This window comes from Triticum aestivum, chromosome 5D (genome assembly GCF_018294505.1).
Source record: "Triticum aestivum cultivar Chinese Spring chromosome 5D, IWGSC CS RefSeq v2.1, whole genome shotgun sequence".
Classification (NCBI taxonomy): Eukaryota; Viridiplantae; Streptophyta; class Magnoliopsida; order Poales; family Poaceae; genus Triticum; species Triticum aestivum.
In genome coordinates, this window is record NC_057808.1 from 431339809 (window position 1) to 431366007 (window position 26199).

At 44.7% G+C, this 26199-nt stretch overlaps 2 protein-coding genes, 1 non-coding gene and 1 pseudogene across 6 annotated transcripts in view; 2 read left to right on the forward strand and 2 right to left on the reverse strand.

Moving 5' to 3' along the window:
- The first annotated feature begins 3514 nt into the window (after nucleotides 1–3514).
- On the forward strand, nucleotides 3515–5977 carry LOC123122413 (uncharacterized). 4 transcript variants are annotated; one of them, XM_044542604.1, is made up of 6 exons: nucleotides 3528–3797; nucleotides 3878–3901; nucleotides 4295–4413; nucleotides 4689–4746; nucleotides 4857–4934; nucleotides 5597–5977. In XM_044542604.1, the coding sequence occupies exons 1-6, from the start codon at nucleotides 3665–3667 to the stop codon at nucleotides 5788–5790; spliced, it is 606 nt and encodes a 201-aa protein (XP_044398539.1). In that variant the 5' UTR covers nucleotides 3528–3664; the 3' UTR covers nucleotides 5791–5977. The 4 variants fall into 4 exon arrangements, with proteins under 4 accessions (XP_044398540.1, XP_044398542.1, XP_044398541.1 ...); XM_044542605.1 differs by lacking the exon at nucleotides 3878–3901 and having other exon boundaries at nucleotides 3515–3797; XM_044542606.1 differs by lacking the exon at nucleotides 4857–4934 and having other exon boundaries at nucleotides 3524–3797.
- A 206-nt stretch (nucleotides 5978–6183) lies between these two features.
- Nucleotides 6184–6256, reverse strand: TRNAA-AGC (transfer RNA alanine (anticodon AGC)). The gene has a single exon. It is a non-coding gene; the product is annotated as a tRNA-Ala (tRNA).
- An 11198-nt stretch (nucleotides 6257–17454) lies between these two features.
- The window catches only part of LOC123122417 (uncharacterized), a 59155-nt gene continuing 50410 nt past the window's right edge, over nucleotides 17455–26199 (reverse strand). The window contains exon 2 of the mRNA XM_044542612.1: nucleotides 17455–18023. Within this exon, the coding sequence (XP_044398547.1) occupies nucleotides 17929–18023 (95 nt within the window). The 3' untranslated portion in view covers nucleotides 17455–17928. The remainder of the gene's footprint in view (nucleotides 18024–26199) is intronic.
- LOC123122415 (MDIS1-interacting receptor like kinase 2-like) lies at nucleotides 17936–22790 on the forward strand (annotated as a pseudogene).

A 26199-nucleotide genomic window follows, 5' to 3' on the forward strand; every position in this document is an offset into this window, starting at 1 on the left:
CTTGCACCCGTTGTATGTGAACGTAGAGCTTATCACACCCGATCATCACGTGGTGTCTCGGCACGACAAACTATTGCAACGGTGCATACTCAGGGAGAACACTTGTACCATTAAATTTAGTAAGAGATCATCTTATAATGCTACCGCCGTACTAAGCAAAATAAGATGCATAAAAAGATAAACATCACATGCAATCAAATAAGTGATATGATATGGCCATCATCATCTTGTGCCTTTGATCTCCATCTCCAAAGCACCGTCATGATCACCATCGTCACCGGCTTGACACCTTGATCTTCATCGTAGCATCGTTGTCGTCTCGCCAACTATTGCTTCTACAACTATCGCTACCGCTTAGTGATAAAGTAAAGCAATTACATGGCGGTTGCATTTCATACAATAAAGCGACAACCATATGCCTCCTGCCAGTTGCCGATAACTGTTACAAAACATGATCATCTCATACAACAATTTATATATCATCACGTCTTGACCATATCACATCACAGCAAGCCCTGCAAAAACAAGTTAGACGTCCTCTACTTTGTTGTTGCAAGTTTTACGTTGCTGCTACGGGCTTCTAGTAAGAACCGTTCTTACCTACGCATCAAAACCACAACGATTTTTCATCAAGTGTGTTGTTTTAACCTTCAATAAGGACCGGGCGTAGTCACACTCGATTCAACTAAAGTTGGATAAACAGACACCCACTAGCCACCTATGTGCGATGTGCGAAGCACAGCGAGAACCAGTCTCATGAACGCGGTCATGTAATGTCGGTCTGGGCCGCTTCATCCAACAATACCGCCAAATCAAAGTAAGACATGCTGGTAAGCAGTATGACTATTATTGCACACAACTCATTGTGTTCTACTCGTGCATATAACATCTACGCATAGACCTGGCTCGGATGCCACTGTTGGGGAACGTACTATTTCAAAAAATTTGCCTACGATCACGCAAGATCTATCTAGGAGAAGCATAGAAACGAGTGGGGAGAGTGTGTCTATGTACCCTCGTAGACTGAAAGCGGAAGCGTTTAGTAACGCGGTTGATGTAGTCGAACGTCTTCGCGATCCAAGCGATCCAAGTACCAAACGCACGGCACCTCCGTGATCTGCACACGTTCAGCTCGGTGACATCCCTCATACTCTTGATCCAGTTGAGGCCGAGGAAGAGGTTCGTTAGCATGACGGCGTGGTGACGGTGATGATGAAGTTACCAGCGCAGGGCTTCGCCTAAGCACTATGACAATATGACTGAGGTGGAAAACTGTGGAGGGGGGCACCGCACACGGCTAAAGATCAACTTGTGTGTCTATGGGGTGCCCCCCTCCCCCGTATATAAAGGAGGGGAGGAGGAGGAGAGCCGGCCACAAGGGGGGATTCCTACTCCTAGTAGGAGTAGGTTTCCCCCTTTCCAAGTCCAAGTAGGAGAAGAAGGAAGGAGAGGGAGAGGGAGAGGGAAAGAGGGGCTGCGCCCCCTTCTCCTAGTCCTATTCGGACTCCCCGTTGGGGGGCGCCACCTCCTGGTTGCTGCCCTCTCTCTCTCCTAAGGCCCACTAAGGCCCATTACTTCCCCGGGGGGTTCCGGTAACCCCTCCGGCACTCCGGTTTTATCCGAAACCAACTCGAACACTTCCGGTGTCCGAATAACATGGTCCAATATATCAATCTTTATGTCTCGACCATTTCGAGACTTCTTGTCACGTCCGTGATCTCATCCGGGACTCCGAAAAACCTTCGGTCATCAAATCACATAAACTCATAATACAAATTGTCATCGAACGTTAAGCGTGCAGACCCTACGGGTTCAAGAACTATGTAGACATGACCGAGACACATCTCCGGTCAATAACCAATAGTGGAACCTGGATGCTCATATTGGCTCCTACATATTCTACGAAGATCTTTATCGGTCAAACCGCATAACAACATGCGTTGTTCCCTTTGTCATCGGTATGTTACTTGTCCGAGATTCGATCGTCGGTATCACCATACCTAGTTCAATCTCGTTACCGGCAAGTCTCTTTACTCGTTCCGTAATGCATCATCCCGTGACTAACTCATTAGTCACATTGCTTGCAAGGCTTATAGTGATGAACATTACCGAGAGGGCCCAGAGATACCTCTCTGACAATCGGAGTGACAAATCCTAATCTCGATCTATGCCAACTCAACAAAACACCTTCGGAGACACCTGTAGAGCATCTTTATAATCACCCAGTTACGTTATGATGTTTGATAGCACACTAAGTGTTCCTTCGGTATTCGGGAGTTGGATAATCTCATAGTCACAGGAACATGTATAAGTCATGAACAAAGCAATAGCAATAAACTAAACGATCATAGGGCTAAGCTAACGGATCGGTCTTGTCCATCACATCATTCTCTAATGATGTGACCCCGTTGATCAAATGACAACACATGTCTATGGTTAGGAAACTTAACAATCTTTGATTAACGAGCTAGTCTAGTAGAGGCATACTAGGGATACTCTGTTTGTCTATGTATTCACACATGTACTAAGTTTCCGGTTAATACAATTCTAGCATGAATAATAAACATTTATCATGATATAAGGAAATATAAATAACAACTTTATTATTGCCTTTAGGGCATATTTCCTTCATGCCCCTCGCCCACCTCTTTGATTGCTCTCTGATTGCTCGAATGGAGGTTTGGGGTACTTCCCCACATTTATGACCCACGCGCTCCCAGCATGAGGTATGCTTGTCGTGGATCAACTCTAACCAGTGGACAACGATTCCTACTTCCTCTGCAATTCTAATTCAATTGGGTAAATTAATCTACGTGCATGCAAAGTCACTTATGTTACGTGCTGATGTAATTTACTACACAATATGTGCCATCACAAGTCAAAACATTCGAATAGATAATTGTATTGAGATAAGTGCACCAGAAGTCACAAAACTCTCAGGAGATGAGCACTTTGGTCACACTTCTTCTAAAATGTGATGAACCGATCACAACACTCCATATTATGAGCAAACAGGTGACATACTGGTTCGAGGAGCCAAGGTGTCCTGCTGACTGGATGCGGCTCCTCTGCCGTGCGCCATGTGACGTTGTGCCACTGACATGTGGGCCAGGTTTCCAACAGGCCCACATGTCAGTGATAGAACGGCAGGGTGCCGAAGGGTAGAGGATCCTCCTCCCTGCTGACTAGGCATCTTTTTGCAAAAAAAGACCCTGAATAATTTTTTTGAGGTGTCTTTTGCGAGATGTTGGGTCAACAGGGTCTACCTTAGTGCGGCATTTTCTCAAGCACCTTAGGTGATAAAGACCAAATGTGATGTTGCGGGCGATATTTTGTCACTCCTTGATTAATGAAAATATACAAGCTTTATACAAAAGAAATGTAACAGAGATCAAAAGGAACACACACAAAAAATAAAATTTTAAAATGCACACAAAAAGATAGGTAGAACAACACACGAGAAAAGGTTGCTAGCAAGAAAAATAAAAAAAGAAATAAAGAGAAACTTATCCATCCAGCGTCGTCGCCGAGCGGGCCGGGGCCCACTTAGAACACCACCTGCGGAGTCGCTCGTCACTTCGTCGCCGTCTCCGTCGTCTCTCCCCCTTTCCACGCCCCTCCAGAAGCCACCCTGCCGCTGCCGCTCCGATCCAACCGACCCCCCATGGCCTTCGCCAGCTCGCTCCTGCCCGCGCCGGCCTCCGGCGTCCGCGCGAGCCACGCCCCGGAGCTCGCCTTCCCGCCGGTCAACAGGAAGGGCGGCGTCTCGCTGCGGCGCCGGGGAGCCCGGCACGGAGGTATCTGTCTACGCTTCAACCAGCTCGTGCTCAAACTGCTCTCACTGGAATCGGCCTGAGATTTATATTCTAATTGCTAGGCCGTGGCTTCGCGCTGTCACTAGGTGTGCTCAAGATTAGTTCTTTCGCCCCTAAAAAAAGATTAGTTCCTTCGCTCTGATTTGAAGTCGGGTTGCCAGTGATGATTTTGCTTCGATGTTAGAATGTTTGTGCCTGACCAAGCCTACTTATGCTTCTGCTGGTTCGCGAATCCTGATAATGTAGTAGTAGCCTTCGTTTGCTGCACCCAAGTTAGTGGATTGCTCGCCATGTTTGGCTATCTTCTTTACCAGGGAAAATTGTTGTGATTGTAATCAAACTGAAAACTAACGGCAACTTGTAAAGAAAATTTAAAGAACATCCTTATTTTTTATTTATGTTTGAAGAGGTACGATACGAGAGATGGTTGAATTGGGGCCTACCATTTGATGTTTGTTTGCGGCTTTGTTTGTAACCAGTCAGGGCTGAAGTGAATGAATCTGCAAGTGCTTTAGCGATTGATGCTCTCTCCCAAGTTAAGCATGTTCTACTTCCGATCACTGACCGCAACCCTTACCTTTCAGAAGGCACAAGACAGGTCTGTTTCCTTTTTCAGATTTGTTAGTTAGTTTGCGTTTCATTGCTAAAGCATCATATACACTGCATTGGTAATTTAGAGGACTTGAAACATTGTGGCCAATTTCCAGGGCAATTTTATTTTGCCCATTAGTTACACCATAGTTTTATAATCTTCGAATGAAGGACTCTTAGCTGATCTTATTTCTTTCATGGAGTGCAACATTTGTTCCTTTTAACTTGAGTTCGGATACACTGGAAATAGTGGCTTACCCATAATGGCTGATGATGTACCAGGCTGCAGCAACAACCACTTCTCTAGCCAAGAAGTATGGAGCAAACATTACAGTAGTTGGTATGATCTTAATTCCTTTATAACATTACCTTTTCTGTGCTTAAGCTATTGCGCATATTCGTTTACATAGCTTAAATTCCGCTGCATTATAATTCTACTGTTCATTTCAGTTATTGATGATAAGCCAAAGGAGTCATTCCCAGAACATGATACTCAAATGTCAAGCATTAGATGGCATCTTTCTGAAGGTTAAAACCATTTCATTTATTTCTTTTGATTTAATGATCTGCCCCTTATCAAGTACATGAGTTTTTGTACACGATAAATTGCATTAGCCTACTAGTTCAATCTTATTATCGGTTTCATTTTTGATAAAAAAAGCAAATAACTATATAAATTGAACACTTAATCAACAAAGTGGAGCTCCTACTACAACAATAGAAAAGCAATAGTATGATATCACTCCCAATCCATGGCCAGTGATGAGGCTTTGTATTTTCTTTTGCGTTCTGATTGCCTTCCTGAACTTGTATGGTCTGTAGTTAGTGTTAAAACCTTTTGCTTCTTATTTTTCGTTTGTAAGAGAACTTTGATGTTGTAACACCTGGTTTCATTTGATAATGGAACCAGGGATTGTAGTTATCCCCCTGAAGATCTAGAAAAACGTTATGATATCTGTCAAATCTACTCGTGGGTGAAGGAGCACTCTGTGTAGCTGTATGGTTCTTACTGTAATATTGAAAACATTGCACACCCTTTTGGGAAAAAGGAAAAGAGTCTAACCACATATTACAGACCCAATATTGAGAAATAACCTCACCGAGGGTTATCAGCGTTTTTGTATCGCCGCTTGTTTCCGAGTGATGCCATTTCCGAACAGTCGTGCTGATATATTCGTGCTTCTGTGCAGGTGGATTTACAGAGTTTGGGTTGATGGAGCGCCTTGGAGAAGGAAAGAAGCCAACAGCTATCATCGCAGAGGTCGCAGATGATTTGGAGTTAGACCTGGTCGTCCTTAGCATGGAGGCAATCCACTCAAAGCAAGTCGATGGGAATTTACTGGCTGAGTTCATCCCCTGCCCCATTCTGATGCTTCCCCTCTAATAATGTGCTGAGTTTTCCATCTGCTGCTTTTTTTTTTGTCATTTCGGATGAAATTCCTAACTATTTCATGGATATGATGATGCACTTTGGGTTAGCTAAATGTTATACCTTGTTGACGCTGCTGTCCTGGTAGATTTGTGATCATGTGAATATTCGAAAGAACAATAAGAGTGGTTCCTTTGTGAAATTTGCTGTTCTCTTGCATAATCCTGTCATGTGAATGCATATGCTGGCTTGTTTTTTTAACATATTTTTTGCCAGCCGTCTCATGGTATACGCTGTTACTTTGGCTGGAGAAAGATGTGCAATTGTAATAAAGATTTTGCTGTAAAAAAAATGGAGTGCGTTACAAAGAATCAACCAAATGGACTGGGAAAAAGAATAAAAAAAAGGTGGAGATGCGGGGTATCGATCCCCGTACCTCTCGCATGCTAAGCGAGCGCTCTACCATCTGAGCTACATCCCCTTTGTGCATGAATCTCAGATTGTAAGTAATTACTGAAGCGTATTACCGCAACGCCACACAAACTACTCCCTCCGTCGAAAGTATTTTGGAACGGGAAGGAATACATCGTAAAATTATTCATGCAACTAAAAATTGTCACAGAGAAATCTTTGTCAGCAGCGTCAAAGAAACCGCGATCACCTCCTTTGTGTAGGAAAGATGAACGCAGAGAGTTAGGCCAACTTTCGTATAAATTGTACGACTTCATCAGCGTTGTGTGCTGTTTACTCGGTGCTCTACTTGTTCAGAGTCCGCCCAACGGAAAATCAAAGAAGTACGTAATTAGTTTGAACCAGATCTTGTACAAAGTCAGACCAATTTACGGCTACATTGATTCCAGACTATTTCCAGTCAAATTGGTAAAAGTTGCGTCAAGTTATGAATATATATTTCCAGTCTCTAGCCAACTTTCACTATAAATTGGCAGCAAGTTTACTGGTACATTAACTCCCTGCCAAGTTTGAAGGAGAAAAGTTAGGACCAAGTTAAGAGTACATTAATTATTAGTTCTACCACATTCTTGAGATGAATTTGAGACAAGTAATGTTGGCCCAGACGACTTTGAAGTCGTTGCTGTGCTATGGAGGCGCATGTGCCTCGCACGGGTACCGTCGAGATGCTCTGTGTCCCGTCTCCCTACGCGAGTTCTCTTATTTTCGATCGTTGTGGGTGTGGTTGCTAATCCTGGGATCAACGTTGTGTTGTTTGTCTTCTTGATATTGTATCGTCCGCAAGGCAATGTACTCTGCTTGACCCTTCTTTTGTGAATAATAATGAAACACCTCTCCACGATGTAGAGAAACAAGCAATTCTAGCCACCATCACATGGCGATTCCTGCAGACTTGTGATGTAGAGTTCCACTGCTTACCAATACCATGTCGAGTCCAGGACTCAGCGCTGACCACACCATGCACTAGTAGAAAACTGGGCTTTGGTCACAGGGCAATATTCACATTAGTCCCGGTTCAGTCACGAACCGGGACTAATGTGAGCATTGGTCCCGGTTCGTGCGGCCAGGGGCCTGCCGGGCCTCGTAGGGGCATTGGTCCCGATTCGTCCGGACCCTGTGGTCCCGGTTGGTGGGACAAACCGGGACCAATAGGCCACGCTCCTGGCCCACCACCCTTTAGTCCCGGTTCATACCACAAACCGAGACTAAAGGGCTGGTCCTAGTTGCGGCCAGTGTTTAGTCCCACCTCCCCAACCGAAGGGCGCTCACACCAGTGTATAAGCCCGTCCCTCTCTGCCTTGTTGAGCTCCTTTCAAAGTGAAAATAGATGCCCTTATACAGGGAATTTGACCTAAATTCACAGTAAATTTCTTTGAATTTCATAAAAATTTATTATGAATTTAGGTTGAATTTTCTCTATAGGCGCATCTATGTTCATTTTTTTATAGTAAATAAAAATAAATAAACCTTAATAAAATAAAATAAATTAAACTATAGTAACTAAAATAAATAAACCTTAATAAATTAAATAAAAATAGCAGCAGTAAAATAAATAAAAATAGCAGCAGTAAAATAAATAAAAATAAAATAATTAAAGTAAAATACATAAGTAATTAGAAATAAAACAAATAAGTTTTTTGTTGTAAGTAGAAACAAAACAAAACAAATAAAGCAAAAGAGAAAACAAAAAACAGAGAAAAAAATTATGCCACCTACTGGGCCACCACAGAAGGCCCAGTAGGCCCCACAGGCAAAGAGAACGGTTAGGCCCGAAAGCCTGCAGTTGAGAGGAGTTCGAGAGGGTGGGCGCAGCAGCGCTTATAAACCACTCTCGAGCCCTCTCAACTAGCGAGGTGGGACTAAACTTTTGAGGCGGGGCAGCACAAGGCCTTTGGTCCCGGTTGATGCCACCAACCGGGACTAAAGGGGGCATTGGTCCCGGTTCGTGGCACCAACCGGAACCACAGGCTTTTAGTCCCGGTTGGTGCCACGAACCGGGACCAATGAGTTCCCTATATATACCCCATCGCCACAGCAGAGCACTCCACAGTGCTCTGTTTTTTCTGGCCGGCGAGGGGAGGGCATTTGGGTGCTCTAGCTCACCTCCTATGCACATGAGGTGTTTGATGAAATGTCTGAGCCACACTAGTTAATCTTTCTCCTCTCGAAACTCGACCTCCGAGCTCCATTTTCCCCGAGATTTGTCTAGGTTTAGCGGTCCGTCACGTCCCGTCCCCGTCTTCACCGCCGTCGATCGCCCGCGCCGATCTCGTCGCCAGCACCACCATGGTGAGCCTCTTGTTCTTATCTTCTTTCTGAAAGGAAAAAAATTCTTACTTTAGATAGATACTTGTCTAATTTTGTTACTTTTATTATTCCTTCTTATTACATAGTGCGATGGTTTTGGTATCCGCCCCCGTCGGCCCTCGTCCTGTCTATGATTCGGATGTGGTATATATTATCTTTTTATAACTATTTGGTTCATTTATTGTTTATGACAAATATACCGACCAACGTGACATAGATTTTATTTATCTAGGAGGTGGTTGAACCGAAATTCTAGCCGACCCTATTGTCGAGAGGTTAAATTTAGTTGAAGAAGAAAACAATTACTTGAAGGAAAAAATTAAAAAAATATAGGAGGAGAAGATGATATTGGAGTTGCATGTTGCGGATGTCGTCGATGATCACAAGATCAAGATGGATGCAATGCGCTTGAAGATTAGAAAGATTAGAAAATATGCCATTCATACCGAGGCTTGGTATCATTATGTCGTTGGATCAATTGTTACCTTGGTTGCGATTATGATCGCATTTGTTTTCGCATTGAAATGTTTTACATAGTTTCAATGTATGGTTTAATTAATTAGATGCTCTGGAGAGCTATATATATGTTGTTAGATGAGAACTATGTATGTACTTTGGTTTTAATGTGATGATGAACTTCTATTAATTTGGTCACTTAATTATTTATTCATGATGTTTTGTAATGGTTTTTGACACACTTAATTATATATAATGCACGCAGATGAACCGACAATGGATGTACGGTGACAGACACACCTCCGAGTACATTAAGGGCGTGCATAATTTTCTCGAAGTGGCTGAGGCAAACAAGCAGAATGGTTTTATGTGTTGTCCATGCCCTATATGTGGGAATACGAAGTCTTACTCTGACCGGAAAATCCTTCACACCCACCTGCTTTACAAGGGTTTCATGCCACACTATAATGTTTGGACGAGGCACGGAGAAATAGGGGTTATGATGGAAGACGGCGAAGAAGAAGAGGACGATGACAACTATGTGCCCCTTGAATACGGTGATGCTGCAACGGGGGGAGTTGCTGAAGATCAAAAGGAACCAGACGATGTGCCCAATGATGCTGCAAGGGGGGAAGCTGTTGAAGATCAAGAGGAACCAGTGCCCGATGATGATGATCTCGGTCGGGTCATTGTCGATGCAAGGACGCAATGCGAAAGTCAAAAGGAGAAGCTGAAGTTCGATCGCATGTTAGAGGATCACAAAAAAGGGTTGTACCCCAATTGCGAAGATGGCAACACAAAGCTCGGTACCGTACTGGAATTGCTGTAGTGGAAGGCAGAGAATGCTGTGCCTGACAAAGGATTTGAGAAGCTATTGAAAATATTGCTGCAGTGGAGCTATGTGCAGTGCAGTCTACACTATTCCGAAAGGCTTGAAGCAAATCAACGAGCATTGCGCCTCTTTTTTATTTTTAATAACTTATTACAACTCCGGACTTCTTGTGTTCCGACAAAATAAAATAAACTTTAATAAAATTTATGAAACTAAAATTAACAAAGTATTTTCTGTTCAAAACATTATAAGAAACCTCTAGTATTATTGAAACTAAAATCATATAAAATTGATGCAACTAAAATTATCGAAGTATTTTCTGTTCAAAATCATTAAAAGCAAAAGGAATTTTCATAAAGAACTTTTTTTGATAGAAACTTTAATAGCAAAAAGAATTATCATAAAGTAAAATAAATAAATAATTAGAAACAAAATAAAATAAAATAAATAATTTTTTTGTTGTAAGTAGAAACAAAACAAAATAAATAAAGAAAAAAAGAAAACAAAAGAACTAAATACAGCAAAAAGAATTTTCGTAAAGAACTTTTTTGATAGAAACTTTAATAGCAAAAAGAATTATCATAAAGTAAAATAAATAAGTAATTAGAAACAAAATAAAATAAAATAAATAAGTTTTTTGTTGTAAGTAGAAACAAAACAAAAGAAATAAAGCAAAAAAGAAAACAAAAAAACTAAATACAGCAAAAAAAATTGTTGGGGCGCTGCCCGCTGGGCCTTCCAACCCTCGGGTTTGCAAATACAGGCCCAGAAGGGATAGAGGGCTCAACGGGCAGCGCGCCAAAGTTAGGCCCAGAAGCCTGCTATACAGAGGAGTTCGAGACAACAGCCGCAGCGGGGCTTATAAACCACTCCGAGCCCCTCTCAACTAGCGAGGTGGGACTAAACTTTTGGCCGCGACGCGGGCAGCAAGAGGCCTTTGGTCCCGGTTGGTGCCACCAACCGGGACTAAAGGGGTGCATTGGTACCGGTTCGTGGCACCAACCGGGACCAATGCCCCCCCTTTAGTCCCGGTTGGTGCCACCAACCGGGACCAAAGGCCGCCGCTTCCCGCCCTTTGCGCTGCTGAAAAGAGGGCTTTGGTCCCGGTTGGTGGCACCAACCGGGACTAATGCCTACCTTTAGTCTCGGTTGGCGCCATGAACCGGGACTAAAGGCTTTGCTATATAAGCAAACACTTAGAAAATTTTTCAGAGTTCATCTGCAGTTTGCCCCGACGACGCTGACGCCGCCAGGCTGCCCCGATGCCGCCCGCCGCCCCGACGCCGCCCGCCGCCCACGCCGTCGCCGTTGCCCGCGCCCTCGCCGTCAGCCGCGCCCCTGCCCCGACACGCGCCGCCCCGGCCCGTCCCTGTCGTCGCCGTCGCCCTGCCCCGCCCTTCGCCGCCGACGCCTCTGCCCCTGCCCCGACCACGCCGCCGTCGCCTCTGCCCCTGCCCCGACGCGCCGCCGTCGCCTTGGTCAGGGCCGGCACTGCCCCCTTCCTCCCTATCTTTTTATTGCATTTTTATAAAAATGTATATATGTATGTTCATGTATATATGTTCTCTGTGTATATATATGTATGTTCATGTATATATGTTCTCTGTGTATATATTCATGTATATATGCAAAAGATAGATTTTTAGAAAAGTTAGGATTTTTTTCTGTTCATAGATTTTTTTGGTGATATTAATTATTGTAGAATATGCAAATGTTTGTATATTCATATGAACAATGCATTAGGCAAAACCTTTACTTTTTTCGAAATTTTCTATTTGAACATTTTTTTATGAATGAGAGGAAAAAGGAAAATAAGAAGAGGAAGAAAGGAGAAGAAGAGGAGAGGAAGAAGAGGAGAAATAAATAAGAAGAGGAAAAAAGAAGAAAAAGAAGAGGAGAAGAAGAAAGGAATAGAAGAGAAGAAGAAAAAATAGAATTTTCTCCTCTATTCCTTTCTTCTTCTCCTCTTTTTTTTCTTCTTCTTTTTCTTCGATCTTCTCCTCTATTCCTTTTCTTCTTCTCCTCTTTTTGTTTCTTCTTCGTTTTCTCATGTTTTATCGGGTCTGTCGTCGTCGATATACCCCTCTCCCGATAACTTCAACACGAGGGGGGTCGATATACCCCCTCCCCGATAATATTATTTTCCCATGTACGTTCATTGTCGTTGTCGATATAACCCCCTCCCGATAACTTCAACACGTGGGGGGGGGGGTCGATATACCCCCTCCCCGATAACATTATTTTCCCATGTATGTATGTCGTCGTTGTCGATATATATAACTCCCTCCCAGATAACTTCGACATGATGGACGGTCGATATTTATACCCCCTCTCGACCGTGATAACTTATACCACGGGAGCACCCCTCGGCCCTCTCGCTCGACCAAAACTCTCGAGGACACCCAAACCGTAGAAAAAAACGATGTCGGTCTCCTACCCCCTCCCGCCGCGCCCCTACCCTTGAAGCGTTGCCGAGGCCACCCCAAACCCGGAATAAGCTAGGTCTACGTTTGCACTAACCACCTGCTGTCATGTTTGTGTAATAATTGCCATGTTGTAATATTTGCAGAAACAATGGAGCACGGACGAGACGAGCAAGCAGAAGAGGTGTTGGGGGACATAATCTTAGCCGGAGGTGATATCTTGTCGTATCTTAACGACAATGATGGTCTGGAAGAACAGGGTGAAGAAGCAGGCTACGGTGATCGAAGAGTGGAGGAGGAAAGACATGATTATGATGGCTCCGGTGACCCAATGCTGGTGCAAGAAGGAGCCCGTGGTGACGGCTCCGGTGACCGAACAGAGTCCGGCCAGGTAAATATATTAGTTAAGCCTGTGCTGACTAGCTAATTGATGCATTCATTGTTTTGGTATGTACACATATTAATTAACACTCGTCTTTCTTCTTTTTTCTAGCCCTCCGGATCGAGCACAACTGCGGTAAAGAGACGAGGCCCGAAGAGAAAGTTGCGCTCGGATGAAAGGTTTGAGATCACAGCAATCGCGCGCGACGGCCAACCGATTGAACCCATCCGGACAAAGGATGCATTTGCTGCTCAGTGCGGGGTTCTAGTTAGGGACAAGATCCCGATCAGCATCCACCAATGGTATAAGCCTAAGAAGGAAGACCCTGAGGTGTCTTATGTCAATGATATGCAGAAAGATGATCTTTGGACTGAGCTGAAGGCAAATTTCACCCTACCGCCAGAGGAGGATCCGGAGAAGCCAGTTAAAGAGCAATTAATCAAGTCTCATGCTCTTAAGAAGATGGCAGACCTATTCAGGAGGTGGAAGAATGAGCTGAAAACGTTTGTCGACAAAGAAGAGACACCAGAATTCATCGGCCGGTATGAGAAGATCAGAGATCACTGGCCCGCATTTGTGGCCCACAAGACATCGGAAAAGAGTAAGAAGATGTCAGCGACAAACAAGAAGAATGCTGCGAAGAAGAAGCTTCACCATCGCACGGGGTCAGGTGGCTACCTCAAAGCCCGGCCTAAGTGGGCCAAGGCTGAGAATGATCTGCTTGAAAAAGGGATCGAACCACAGACAATGAACTGGACAGACCGTTGCCGGACTTGGTTCTTCGGGGCTGGCGGAACCTTGGACCCTGTATCAGGGAGGTGCGTTTGGACGAACGAGCTTTTGAGAATACCAGTCAAGAAGATTCAGCAATATATCGATGCAGCGCAGGAAGGGACGTTCGTTCCAGACAGAGAGAACGACGAGCTCACAATGGCCCTCGGGAATCCTGAGCACCCTGGACGGACACGAGGCACGCCAGGCTCCGTTCCGTGGAAGGCTGGTTTTCCGGACGCAGGCGGTTACAAAAGCCAGGAGAGGAGGAAAAAAATGGAGCAGACCCAAATTCAGAAGCTGCACGAAAGGGTTCAAGCGCTAGAGGAACGAGACAGCAATCGACATGCCGAAACTACCCCCGAAGCTACCCCGCCATCTCAGCGGAGAAGCAGCGTGGCTTCCACCGAGCTGCTTCAGCTGGAGCATGTCTTGACGGCTCCTGCTAGCTACCCCGTGGATGCTATCACGGAGTCTCAACATTGCCACCTTATGGCGCAATGGCAGAACTTCAAAGTCAAGGCGGCTGTTGGCTCTGTTTTACCTCCTGAACCCGGCGCAACCTACCACTGCCGGCCGATTCCAGAAGGATATGCTAGGGTGATGGTGGATGAAATAACGGAGGGATTTGAGGACCTCCAGCTTGACCACCCTACCGGTGAAGGGGAGACTCGGCTGGGTTTAGCTCTGAAGACTCCGTGCCTATGGCGGAAGGAGCTCATCAACCTTCCGAACTGGACGGCTCCGGCGAGTAAGGGCAGTCCGCCTCCTCCTCCGCCTCCTCCTCCGGCGAGTGATCAGGGCACTCAGCCTCCTTCTCCGGCGCGTGGCGGCACTCCGCCTCCTCCTCCGGCGAGTGATCAGGGCACTCAGCCTCCTTCTCCGGCGCGTGGCGGCACTCCGCCTCCTTCTCCGCCTGCGCCGGCGCGCCAGAGCAGCCAGCCTCCTCCTTCTCCGCCTCGTCAGCAAGGGCGGAAGAGACCCGCCGCCGCTGCGGCTGCTCCGGCGCGTCGTAGTCCTTCTCCTCCGCCTCGTAAGCAAGGAAAGAAGACAGCCGCAGCCGCTCCGTCTGCTCTGCCGGCGTCTAGCAGTACAGCTGCCAGAGGCGGGAGGCAATACAGATTCGGTCCTTCTCTGAAGACTCCAGAGAAGTTACCATACGAGAGGACCGAGGAGGAAACCAGGAAGATCGTGCGAGCCGAAGTGACAAACTTCTTTGAAGGGGTGAAAGCAAAGAAACATCCACCTCCGGAGGAGAAGGTAGATCCGGTGAAAGCAAAGCGCACTCTGGCTGCCCTGACAAAACCACCAAAGTCTCCGCCGAGAGGCAACTATGAGCGCATTCTTGCAAAGACATATGCCGAAGCGGAGCGGTCGGGAAGTACTGTCAGTGATCAAAGGTTAAAAGAACGACGAGCTGGGAAAAAATTGCCCAGCTCGGCGAACAAGCGAACCAATCGTGCCCCCCGCTCAAGGTGTCAAAAGACATCGTCGCTAATGATCCGAGGATGGTGGCCGGTTATAGCAATCTTGGAGATTACCTGCCCGACGATGTACATTATGAAATCATGGAGGTGGACGAACACAAATACCATTACGGGAAGCCTCTCGTCAAAGATGAAAGATCTCTAACAACGATGATGCGAAGATTACATGATTGGTACATGAAAACCTGCAGAGAGTCTGATGGGATGAGTACTTTGACGCTGAGAGTTAAACCGGAGCATGACCTCGTTGGAATTGAACTGCTGAATGTTCCATTTGAGGATTTCTTCCAGTTTTACAATCAAAAGGCCCTCGATAAAACAACGATCACTTGCTACTGTCTGTAAGTAGTACTACTTCTGTCATTAAGTCTCTCTATATAGGTCAGCTCTTTCATTGCATGTATTTATAATTATCCTCACTATATTATGCAGATTGAAGATCGCCGAATTGAAGAAAAGACAAATCGGTGATATTGGGTTCATTAACACAAATCTCATAGATGCATATACGGTTGAAAAACATCCCAAAGAAGCCGAGGCCAACTTGCTACGATCGTTGGTATTAAATCAAAACAAAGATATAATACTCTTTCCTTACAACTTCAAGTGAGTGTTACTGTCTTGTGCATATTCGGTTTCCCTTATTAGTCCAGGTTATGGTAATGTAATTGATGACTTATGCATGCATGCGCAGCTTCCACTATATTCTCCTAGAGATTAAGCTTGAGCAGGGAGTAGTAACCGTCTTAGACTCGAGACGAAAAGATCCCCAGGACTATGCGAACATGACTCAAATGCTCGAGAAGTAAGTTAAATCGATCATTATCCACCATATCAGCAACTTTGTTCATTTCCTGATATCAAGTAATTGTTTTCTTTGTCTGGCAGGGTTTGGAGAAAATTCACCACAAAAGCTCCGGGACTGCCGAAGAAGCTGCAATTTAAACACCCGAAAGTAAGTACTATAGTAGCATGTTCCGCGCATCTCCTAGTGATTCAAGCGCTAGTTTCATCAATACCATTTAGCATGCTTGCTTATCAGTTTGATTGACCTCTATTTCTTGTAAAGTGGTTGTGGCAGGAACCCGGGAATAATTACTGTGGATACTACGTTTGCGAGTCCATCCGCTACACGACCTGTGAGCGGGGCTACTCTGACGAACAATATGAAGTGCGTAAGCAATAATATTCACAATTTTATTTTATTACCATCATTTGTGTTGAGTTTCATTTATTCATATATATATATATATATGTATTGACCCCCTTCTTCAAATTAGATGTTTCGGAAGCGGGATGAACTCCTAGCACCAGATCGTATGCCAGGAATTCAAGAGGAATTGGCGGCATTCTTCCTTGACCACGTGATCGCTGAAAACGGAGAATACTATGTGGACCCTGTGTTCTTACAATTTAATTAGGAGATTGTATTGTAAGAGATAATTATTGTATATATGTAGCCGGTAGTGTCGGATAGATATACGAGAACTTGTTGTTCGACCAATCTCTCGGAGAAGGAGAGGTGGTCGATATCACTTCTCTCTGTATGCATATGTTCATGACGATCTTCTGTTTCCTTCATTTGATTACTAGCTAGCGTGTCTAGTCCTCTCCATACGTATATAGTACGTAGCGTCGACCAAGCACGGAGATAAGAGAGGACACTTCTCTCGATTAATTAGCTAGCTAACACAATATATGAAACACCTAAATTAACCCCCAAACCCCCCCCCCCTTTCAAAAACAAAAAAACAAAAACCCCAGCCCTTGAAATGCTGACGCGTGGATGCCTATTGGTCCCGGTTGGTGACACCAACCGGGACAAAAGGCCCTGCCTATTGGTCCCAGTTGGTGGCACCAACCGGGACCAAAGGCCCCCCTGCCTGGCTGGCAGCCGCGACCACGTGGAGGACCTTCTGTCCCGATTCGTGTAAGAACCGGGACTAAATGGTTAGGGCTTTAGTAACGACCCTTTAATCCCGGTTCGAAAACCGGGACAAAAGGCCCTTACAAACCGGGGTAAAAGCCCCTTTTCCTACTAGTGATGGTCCAAGTCACCATTGGTTTTGTGGTCAGCGATATTGCTCTCTCGTGTATGAAATTGTAAATTACTCCCTCCGTTGTGAATTATAAGATGTTCTGTTTCTTTCTGAATCAGATGTATATAGATGCATTTTGATGTGTTTGTTCACTTATTTTAGTATATAGTTAGCCTGGGTAAAAAAACAATATTTTGAAGTGTCAACAAAATGTACATGTGCATGTAATTTCCATGCCTATTTTTTTATATAATACTCTCTTTGTTCACAAATATAAGATGTTCTAGGTTTTTTGTGAATCGGATGTTTATAGACACGTTGCATTTGTTCACTCATTTCAGTTTGTATGTAGTTAGTATTAAAATATTGAAAACATCTTATATTTGTGAACGGAGGGATCGGAGTACATGTCATGGGTACAAAAAAAAAATGTATATTGATCTGAAAATAGCAAAGCTACATCTTGCTATTATAAATCTACAACTTAGCTTTTTAGTCTGCAAGTTAAAGTACTCCCTGTATCTATTAACAAAAATTACATAAATGTACAATTATCTATATTTACATGTGAATTTTTCATAACTTAAAGTTTTATGAGAGAATTTACTAAATATAATTATGGGTTCTCATTTAAACCCGAATTTCAAATCGGCGCACTCAATAAAAATAAACACAGCCCTAAAAGAAAACAATCGCCCATTGGGGATGTGGGGCCAACCGCTGTTAATCGGGCCACTTTCCCCTCCCCTTCTTTCCTATCCCGCCGCCTCTTCGTCCATGTTCCGGCATGTCGCCGGCCATCTTCCCCACCGCACCAACGTCCTCACCCGAATCCACCCGCCGCCAGGATCCGCTGTTTGGAGATGGCCCGCCGCAAGGAGATATTAGGCATCGCGATGGTACAGAAGCGGCGCGGCCTCAGGTGGGAGGAGGGGGCGCTGCTCTGCCGCTGCTTACCGGCGGCGCTGGTGGCTTCATTTCGCTGCTAGGTGATCTTCTTCTCACACCGATTGGTTGCCGCAGCAAGTTCGAATGATTCCAGCGGCCTGGTCCATCCATGGCCATTTGGGTGAGTCTCTTCTGTTAGTAAATCAGCCGGTTAGTATAGTATCTAGAGTAATAGAACTATTCAGGAGGGTTCCTAAAATTTTGAGCTAGATATCAGGCGAGGATTCTTGCTGGCAGGATGGGAATGCATCGAGTTCTAACAAAACAATGAAGGCCACAAAGTGAAAGTCCATGTAAATCACCACAAATCAATCATATATGCAGCAATCAGATAATTTTGTAGGCCTTAGTAACAAGATAGAGAGACCAACTGTTGGAGAAGCTGTACTTTGAATGCGATTGCTTACTCTCTCCTCTTAGTAATGGTCTATAGGTTGAAAAGGAGGCACAATCACTACCTCTGGAAGTCAGTTCACACCACCTTCTGCCATAGTCCAACTAATGACACTTCTAGGCATACATTTCCTCTGTTTGAACAGCATTAATGGTATTCACCATCAGCGTAGCTAGCCGTGGAAGAAATGGCATTTTCACACTCAAACGTCAAGAGTGTCCATGTCGAACACAAAAAGTTTCCACAGAAAGAGAGACAGTTAAGTTCACTTGACCTGTTGACGCGCCAATTTATCCAAGAAAACCAAGTAATAATCCATGTCCACATGACAAGCATGATATTTTCTTTTTCTGTTGAACGGGCTGAAAGCATGCATTTCCACGATCATCAAAGAGGACCAGGCACAATTTTTTTAAACCAAAAATCTCTGAACAGTTAACTACTCTACAAGCTAATGTTTGTCAGCAGTAAAACGGGTTTGGTCGCACATCAATCGACGTAGAAGTTCTCTGTGCGGTTCCGTATAGAAATTATGTAGCCAGACTTGGACAGAGTCAAGGTCTTCGCTGCAAGTGAAAAGCAAGTGTGTATGCGTGTGAGGCTGCTGTAAATGTGTTTTTAAACCCCTGGAAAACGAGCCAGATGAGTACAACTCACACACCACCCAGCAAAAACCAAGCATAAACGGCTGCCTCGTTTTGCTGTCCGCACTAGAGGTGCGCCAATCTCTCTATCTCTTTAACCATATTTACGCGCGTGCGTGTGTGTGTCTTCTTGCTAACAGACTTGTGGGAGTACTTATGTTTACGTAATCACTTGGCGTATGCAGTCCGTTGCCATTGCCTACGTCGTGAGATCATGGCGGATTCCATGCTGCCATTGCCCCCGCTGCATTGCCTGGCTCTCTCGTTTGCCCAGCTGCTGCTGCTGCTTCTCCTTACTTCCACGCAAGCCGAGGGCCATGCCACACCAGCAGCACGGCACTACACTTCGCTGAGATCCCAAGCGGGGGTGCTTCTCCACTGGAAATCATCAATCGAATATTCCAAGCACATGGGAACCTGGAGAGACGATGGCATGTACCCATGCAACTGGACTGGCATCACCTGCGGTGACACTCGGCTGCATGGAGGAACCACGGTGAAGGTCATCAGAGGAATTTCCCTTGTTGGTGCCGGCATTGCAGGGAAACTGGACACCCTGAGATTCCAGTCGCTCCCTTACCTCATCAAACTCGACCTCAGCGACAATCATCATCTCTCTGGTGCCATCCCACCTGGCATCGGCTCTCTTTCCATGCTTTTCACCCTCAACTTCTCTGGTGATCAGCTTAGTGGGCACATACCTGCAACAATCTGCAACCTTGGGAGGCTTGCACATCTGGACCTCTCCAGCAACAATCTGGCTGGCCAAATCCCTCCTGCCTTCGGTAATCTCTCAAGACTTGCTTTTCTCTATCTACCTGGCAATAGGCTCTCAGGTAGCGTCCCATGGAACCTAGGACAGCTTCAGAACATGAGAGAGATGGATTTGAGCTGGAATATCCTTTCTGGCCAAATACCTTCCTCCTTTGCAAACCTGAGGAACCTCAACGCTCTTGGTCTTTCTGATAATCGTCTGTCAGGACCCATACCTGAAGAGCTAGGACAAGTCCAAACCCTACAAGTGCTATACTTGCAAAAAAACAGGCTGAACGGTGCAATTCCGCCCTCCCTTGGAAACCTCACAATGCTCACATTCTTGTACCTATATCGGAACCAGCACACTGGTCAGATCCCGGTAGAGCTAGGGACGCTCTCGAGCTTGATTGAATTTGATTTGTCAGAGAACCATTTGACCGGCACTGTTCCTTTTTGTGTTGCTGGAAATCTTACTTCACTGGCCTATTTTTCTCTTTGGGGTAACCACATAACCAAATCCATCCCTCATGAGTTTGGAAATCTCGTGAATCTGAAATCCTTGACCTCTCTGAAAATTTCATAGTTGGACCAGTGCCGTCAAGTATCGGGAACATGTCTTCACTTAGACAAATAGTAATACATACCAATAATCTCTCAGGAGAATTGCCGACTGAGCTTGGAAATTTGGCATACTTGGAATCACTGTCATCCCACGAAAACCAATTGTCCGGGTCCCTCAAAGTTTTGGAAAATTGGCGAGCATGACAGAAATGCGACTATTCACCAATCAGCTCTCTGGCCCTTTGCCTTTGACACTCTCCAACCTTACCAATTTGGTCCTGGTTTTGCTGGCTGACAACCAGCTGACAGGACACTTGCCAGATTTGTGCCAAAGTAAAAAGCTACAAGATTTCCAAATTTTTGATAACAATCTGGATGGTCCTGTCCCAAAAGGTTTGAGGGATTGCAGTTCACTAATATCCCTTGGAATTGACAAAAATCAGATCGAGGGAGACATAACTAAATCATTTGGGGTGTATCCGCATCTCAATGACATTAGTTTATCTTCAAACAAATTTGTAGGGCGGCTCTCGCCAAAATGGGGCTTGTGTCAAAACTTGACAAGTATTGATTTTGGACACAACATGATAGAAGGCAGTATACCATCTGATCTTGGGGAGCTAAAAAATCTTGCAATTCTCGATATGCGTTTCAATAGGTTGACTAGTGAAATACCACCGGAAATTGGCAAGTTAAGCAGCCTCTATTGGATGGATTTAGGAAGCAATCGACTATCTGGCCAGATCCCTAAGCAAATCGGCCAACTTAGTAATCTTGAGATTCTTGATTTCTCAAGCAACCTGTTAAGTGGTAAAATACCAGAAGAGATCGGTAATTGTTTGAAACTGCAGTCATTACATATGAATAACAACAGCCTTAGTGAAAGTCTTCCTGGTAGTTTGGGCCATTTAGCTTCCCTTCAAAGCATGCTTGATCTTAGTATGAATAGTCTCAGTGGACCGATACCATCGGAACTCAGCAAACTTGAGATGCTGATGTTTGTGAACTTCTCACACAATCAATTCAGTGGTGGCATCCCCATCTCCATCGCAAGCATGCAAAGCATAACAGTATTTGATGTATCATACAACTTCCTAGAAGGCTCTGTCCCAAATGGTATTCACAATGCATCAGCTGAATGGTTTCTCCACAACAAAGGCCTCTGTGGAAACCTTGTTGGCCTGTCTCCTTGTGATTTGCAACTTGCAGATCATAGGCGGAAACATCAAAAGATTATACTACCAGTGGGTCTTCCTATGCTTGTCGCTACTATTTCAATAGTAGCAGGTGTAGTTGCCCTTTTGATCTGTCGCAAGAAAGCATCTAAAAGTACTGATGATGTGAGCAAAGGGGGTGTTTTCTCTGTATGGAGCTTTGATGGCAGAATGGCATTTGAGGACATTATGAATGCAACTGAAAATTTTGATGAGAAGCACTGCATTGGAGAAGGATCATACGGTAGTGTTTATAAGGCAGAACTTCAAGATGAACAAGTGGTTGCTGTAAAGAAACTCCATGCAGGCGATGAGGAGGCACATGATGAAGAAATATTCCAGCATGAGATTGAAATGTTAACAAAAGTTCGCCAACGCAGCATCGTCAAGTTGTATGGCTATTGTTCTCATCCACGGTACAGGTTCCTTGTATGCCAATTCATAGAGAGAGGAAATCTAGCTTCTATCTTAAGCAATGAAGAACTAGCATCCCAGTTCCGCTGGGAAAGGAGGATAGCTCTAATAAGAGATGTGGCTCAAGCCATCACTTACCTCCATCATGATGTTCACCCACCCATAATTCATAGGGACATCACAAGCAGAAACATCTTATTAGATGTTGACTACAAAGCATTTGTCTCGGATTTTGGTATTGCAAGAATGTTAAAACCCGATTCATCGAATTGGAGCGCACTAGCGGGGACCTATGGCTACATTGCACCTGGTATGTTTATTCGGTACAATACTGTATTCTCTAGTAAGTTGTGTTCGATAGAATGCACTGATGCATACGCCTAACTAATCCTATTCTACTGTGTTGGATGTAGAATGTTCATACACTTCTCTAGTCACGGAGAAATGTGATGTATATAGCTTTGGTATTGTGGTGCTTGAGGTGTTGATGGGCAAACACCCTGGAGATTTGCAGGCTTTTCATTCTTCACTCGAGGACCAGTTTCTACTGGAAGAAATTTTGGACGAACGACTTCCACAACCCGAAGCTGGGGAGGAAGAAGTGAGACGGTGCATCTCTGTGGCATTTGAGTGCCTAACTCCTTCACCCAAAGAAAGGCCAACTATGCTGAAAGTTTATCGAGATCTTTCCATCTGAAGTTATTGTTAAATGCTTGCAGATGTATTATTTCAGTCGTGTTCGGTTCAGAACAAACTTGGACTACCTTAGCTGTCCAAGCATCTATCTGCAAACCAAATAAATAGGTTTATTTCTGTTGGGCATCATAGAATATGGGTCACAATATTACGCTGTGCTATTGCTCTTCCAGTGATCGTACAGATCCTCGATCAAGCTTATGATGATATTTTGAAGGAGGCTTGTATTGATGATAGTAGTCTCATTTATGTTCTCTCTGAACTTCTCTTAGCCCCTGACCTTCCTTCATCTTTACCACTACCAGCTATGTGGGTTCTTTAAAAATTGAGTCGGAAATTCTGAGATGCACTTTGTATGTAAGAAAATCAGTCTCTGGCCCCCGCGTCGCTCCGCTCGGGGCGACACAGGAGGCGACGAAAACCCTAGCCGCCAGCCCCCCTTTCCCCCTCCTCCCCCCTCCCCGCCGCCCGAGGAGGCCTCCGGCGAAGCCCGCGTGGTCGCCCAGGATGGCGGCAGCGAGGATCTGGCTGCTTCGCTCCTCGCGGAGGGCTTCGGGCGCCGAGGCAGCGGCCTTGGGTGGTGCTGCGGCGCCGTTTCTGCGGCGAGCGGCATCGCGGGTGCTGTCCCCCGTCTCCTTAGTCGCGAGGGCGGCGAGTGACGGCGGGCGCTGGCGCCGGTCGCGGCGTGGGCGCAGCCTCCCTGTTCGCGTCTGGATCTGAAGGCGGCTTCCACTTCCCCTCAGAGCGCTCCTCCTCGCCGGATCTGGTCGCCGGCGGCCTCTGGACGCCGGATCCGTGGTTGGTGGGGTAGCCTGGAGCTGCGGAACTGGACCGGGAGAAATCCGTGGCTGGTTCTCCGGCCACGGCGTCGGCGACACAGGCAGGTGCCATTTCCCTTCTCGGAGGCTTCGTCGAGGTTCGTTTCCTCTCCCTCCTGCTCCATGACCCTGGTGAAAACCCTTGTCTTTTCAAGACTGGACGGCAACGGCGCAACGTGCGTCGCCACCTTCTTGAAGGTGTCGTCTTGGGCATGGTAGGAGTGTGCAGAGTGTTGTGAGGTGGGTGTCGGGTTGGCTGCGTCAGCAGCGAGGGAGATGAAGCTTGGTGCTCTGTTTATGTAGCAGTGATGCTCTGCTTTGGCTTGCTCGCCGTATCCTTGCTTGCTTGCTCGCCGGTTTGGCGCCATTCTTGGGCAGGGAGGGGATAGGGCTCCTCTCTTTTGTTAGCAGCAACTTGATGTGGTGGCTTGGGCACGGAGCCTATCCATTCGGGCTTGACCTGCTTCCTGTAAGGTTGCTTCATCTTGCTCGATGTTCGTTTGTTCAGTGTCAGTGCCTTTGTGCAGTTTTTCCCCTTGGTGGTTGTAGCGGTGACCTGCGGTGTGGCAATTCGTCTGGTTATCCTCGTGTAGCGCTGTGTCGGGTTGAGTATCTCCCATGGTGCCCGGCATCGTGTCCAATCCTGGCTCTAGGGTGAGCTTCTCCATCTTCCAGCAGTCCGGCGCCTTTCGAGCCAAGGCGAGGGGCAGGGGTCCCCTCTGGATTTGGAGAGGAGCGGATCGAACAAGGTGTCACCTTTCGGTGTAGATGAGGGCGCGACCATCGCTGGACTATGTCTCCGTATGAAGAACCCCTCCGTTTTGCTCAGCTTGATCTACTTCACTTGGTGGACTCCATAGACTTCTAGCTAGTGCTTAGTTTGCTTATCCCTATAGGGCTTGTAGTCTTTGGTGCTTGTAAGCTGCTGCGGCAACACTATATATGTATCTGCTGGGTTTTTTTTGGATCTTGTTAGCGGCTTTTCGCAGTTGTTTAGTGGTTGTAACGATGGCCTTGTGGCCTTGTGTAATCCCTGGCCGGTTGATGGCTTTGTTAATTCAAAGTCGGGCTCCCCTTAAGCTTTTGTTCTAAAAAAAATGTAAGAAAATCAGTGCAGAGTGAACCAATTAATTTCAAAGAATATTGACATCGTGCTGTGCCTCAAGATAGGCAGACATGTATCGATGGACGACAAATGAGTGGATAGCATGGTGGACAAGGATGGGTTCAGTGGAGATGCCACTTAATCCTCCTTGAATAAACTGGAATGTTACAGTATCTCTTAATCCTTCTCAGTACTACTAGCAAGAGGCGTTGCAAAGGGAGAAAAAAAATTCATAATCTCCAATGGTCATGATCACATTTTGCTACATCACCGAGATACACCATCACTTTCAATTTCGTGAAATTATGAACATTTTTTTTAACTGGTGAACGTATTTGAAATCATAAACATTTTTCAAATTTATGAACACTTTTATATTTCTTCAAACATTTTTTGAATTCATGGACATTTTATACTATTTGCAAACATTTTTTAAAAATTATTAACATTTTCTTAAAAAAATTCTTGAATCGGTGAACATTTCTAGAATGGACGAACATTGTTTTGGGAATTGGGGGAACAATTTTTGAAATTTACAAACATTTTTTGAAATGCGTGATTATTTTTTGAATCAGCGAACATTTTATGAATGAGTAAACTATTTTGTAAGTCGCGAACAGTTTTTGATTATTTAGGATATTTTTCTATTCATGAACATTTTTTGAATTGGCAAAATTTTGTTATATTTCACTAACATTTTTAATACATGATTTTTTTTAAAAAAGTCATGAACATTTTTTGATTTCCCAAACATTTGTTTTCCAAATTTTAGAGATTGTTTGAATAATCAAACTTTTTTTTATAAAGTCGCGAACATTTTTTGAATCCACAAACATTTATAATTTAGGGATAATTGATTTGATGCCCCTAGTTGGGTCACACTCGGCAGGTTTACCCCTAATTTTCGAAAACACTCGTTCACGCCCAAACCACTTTGTTCGTCTTATGCTTTTGCTCCGTTTGACCATGAATTAAAAAAAATCATAACAAATTCATACTAACTCAGAAAAATTCGAATAAGATATCAAAATGTTAAGAAAAACATCACCTATATGTGCATGTGATTTGCACTCATGAAAAAAGTGTTGGGAAGTCCCCATCTCAGTTTGAGCTCATATGATCTCAACATGAACAGTAAAATCTGAAAAAATTGAAAAACAATTAAAAAAATTCTTAATTTTTTTGTGGCAAACATTGGCCAATGTTTTGAGTGCTTGCCAAGTTTTATCAGGGAATGACATTCATGAAAGTCATGGCCAAAAACAAAATTAGTACTCCAAAATACTTTTGTTTTCGAGCATCAGTTTTGTTTTTTGTTTTACCACGACTTCCACGAATGTCATTCCCTTATGAAACTTGGCAATAACTCAAAACATTGGTCAATGTTTGCCAGCTAAAAATTTAGAATTTTTAGAATTGTTTATCAATTTTTTCGGATTTTGCTATTCAAGCTGAGATCATAGGAGCTCAATCTGAGATGGGGACCTCCTAACACATTTGTCATGAATGCAAATGACATGCACATATAGGTGATGTTTTTATGAACATTTTGATATCTTATTCACATTTTTCTAAGTAAGTATGAATATTTTATGATTTTTTTAAAGTGACGGTCAAACGGTCAAAGGGCAAAAGCATAAGACGAGCAAAGTGGTTTGGGCAGGAACGAGTGTTTTCGGAAATTAGGGGTAAACCTATCGAGGGGG

Excerpts from the sequence above, each read along its gene's own strand:
- LOC123122413 (XM_044542604.1), top strand. The coding sequence starts at position 3,665 with ATGGCCTTCGCCAGCTCGCTCCTGCCCGCGCCGGCCTCCGGCGTCCGC. Across the intron at positions 3,902-4,294 it reads TGGCTTCGCGCTGTCACTAG|TCAGGGCTGAAGTGAATGAA; the intron begins GTGTGCTCAAGA and ends GTTTGTAACCAG. Across the intron at positions 4,935-5,596 it reads TAGATGGCATCTTTCTGAAG|GTGGATTTACAGAGTTTGGG; the intron begins GTTAAAACCATT and ends GCTTCTGTGCAG.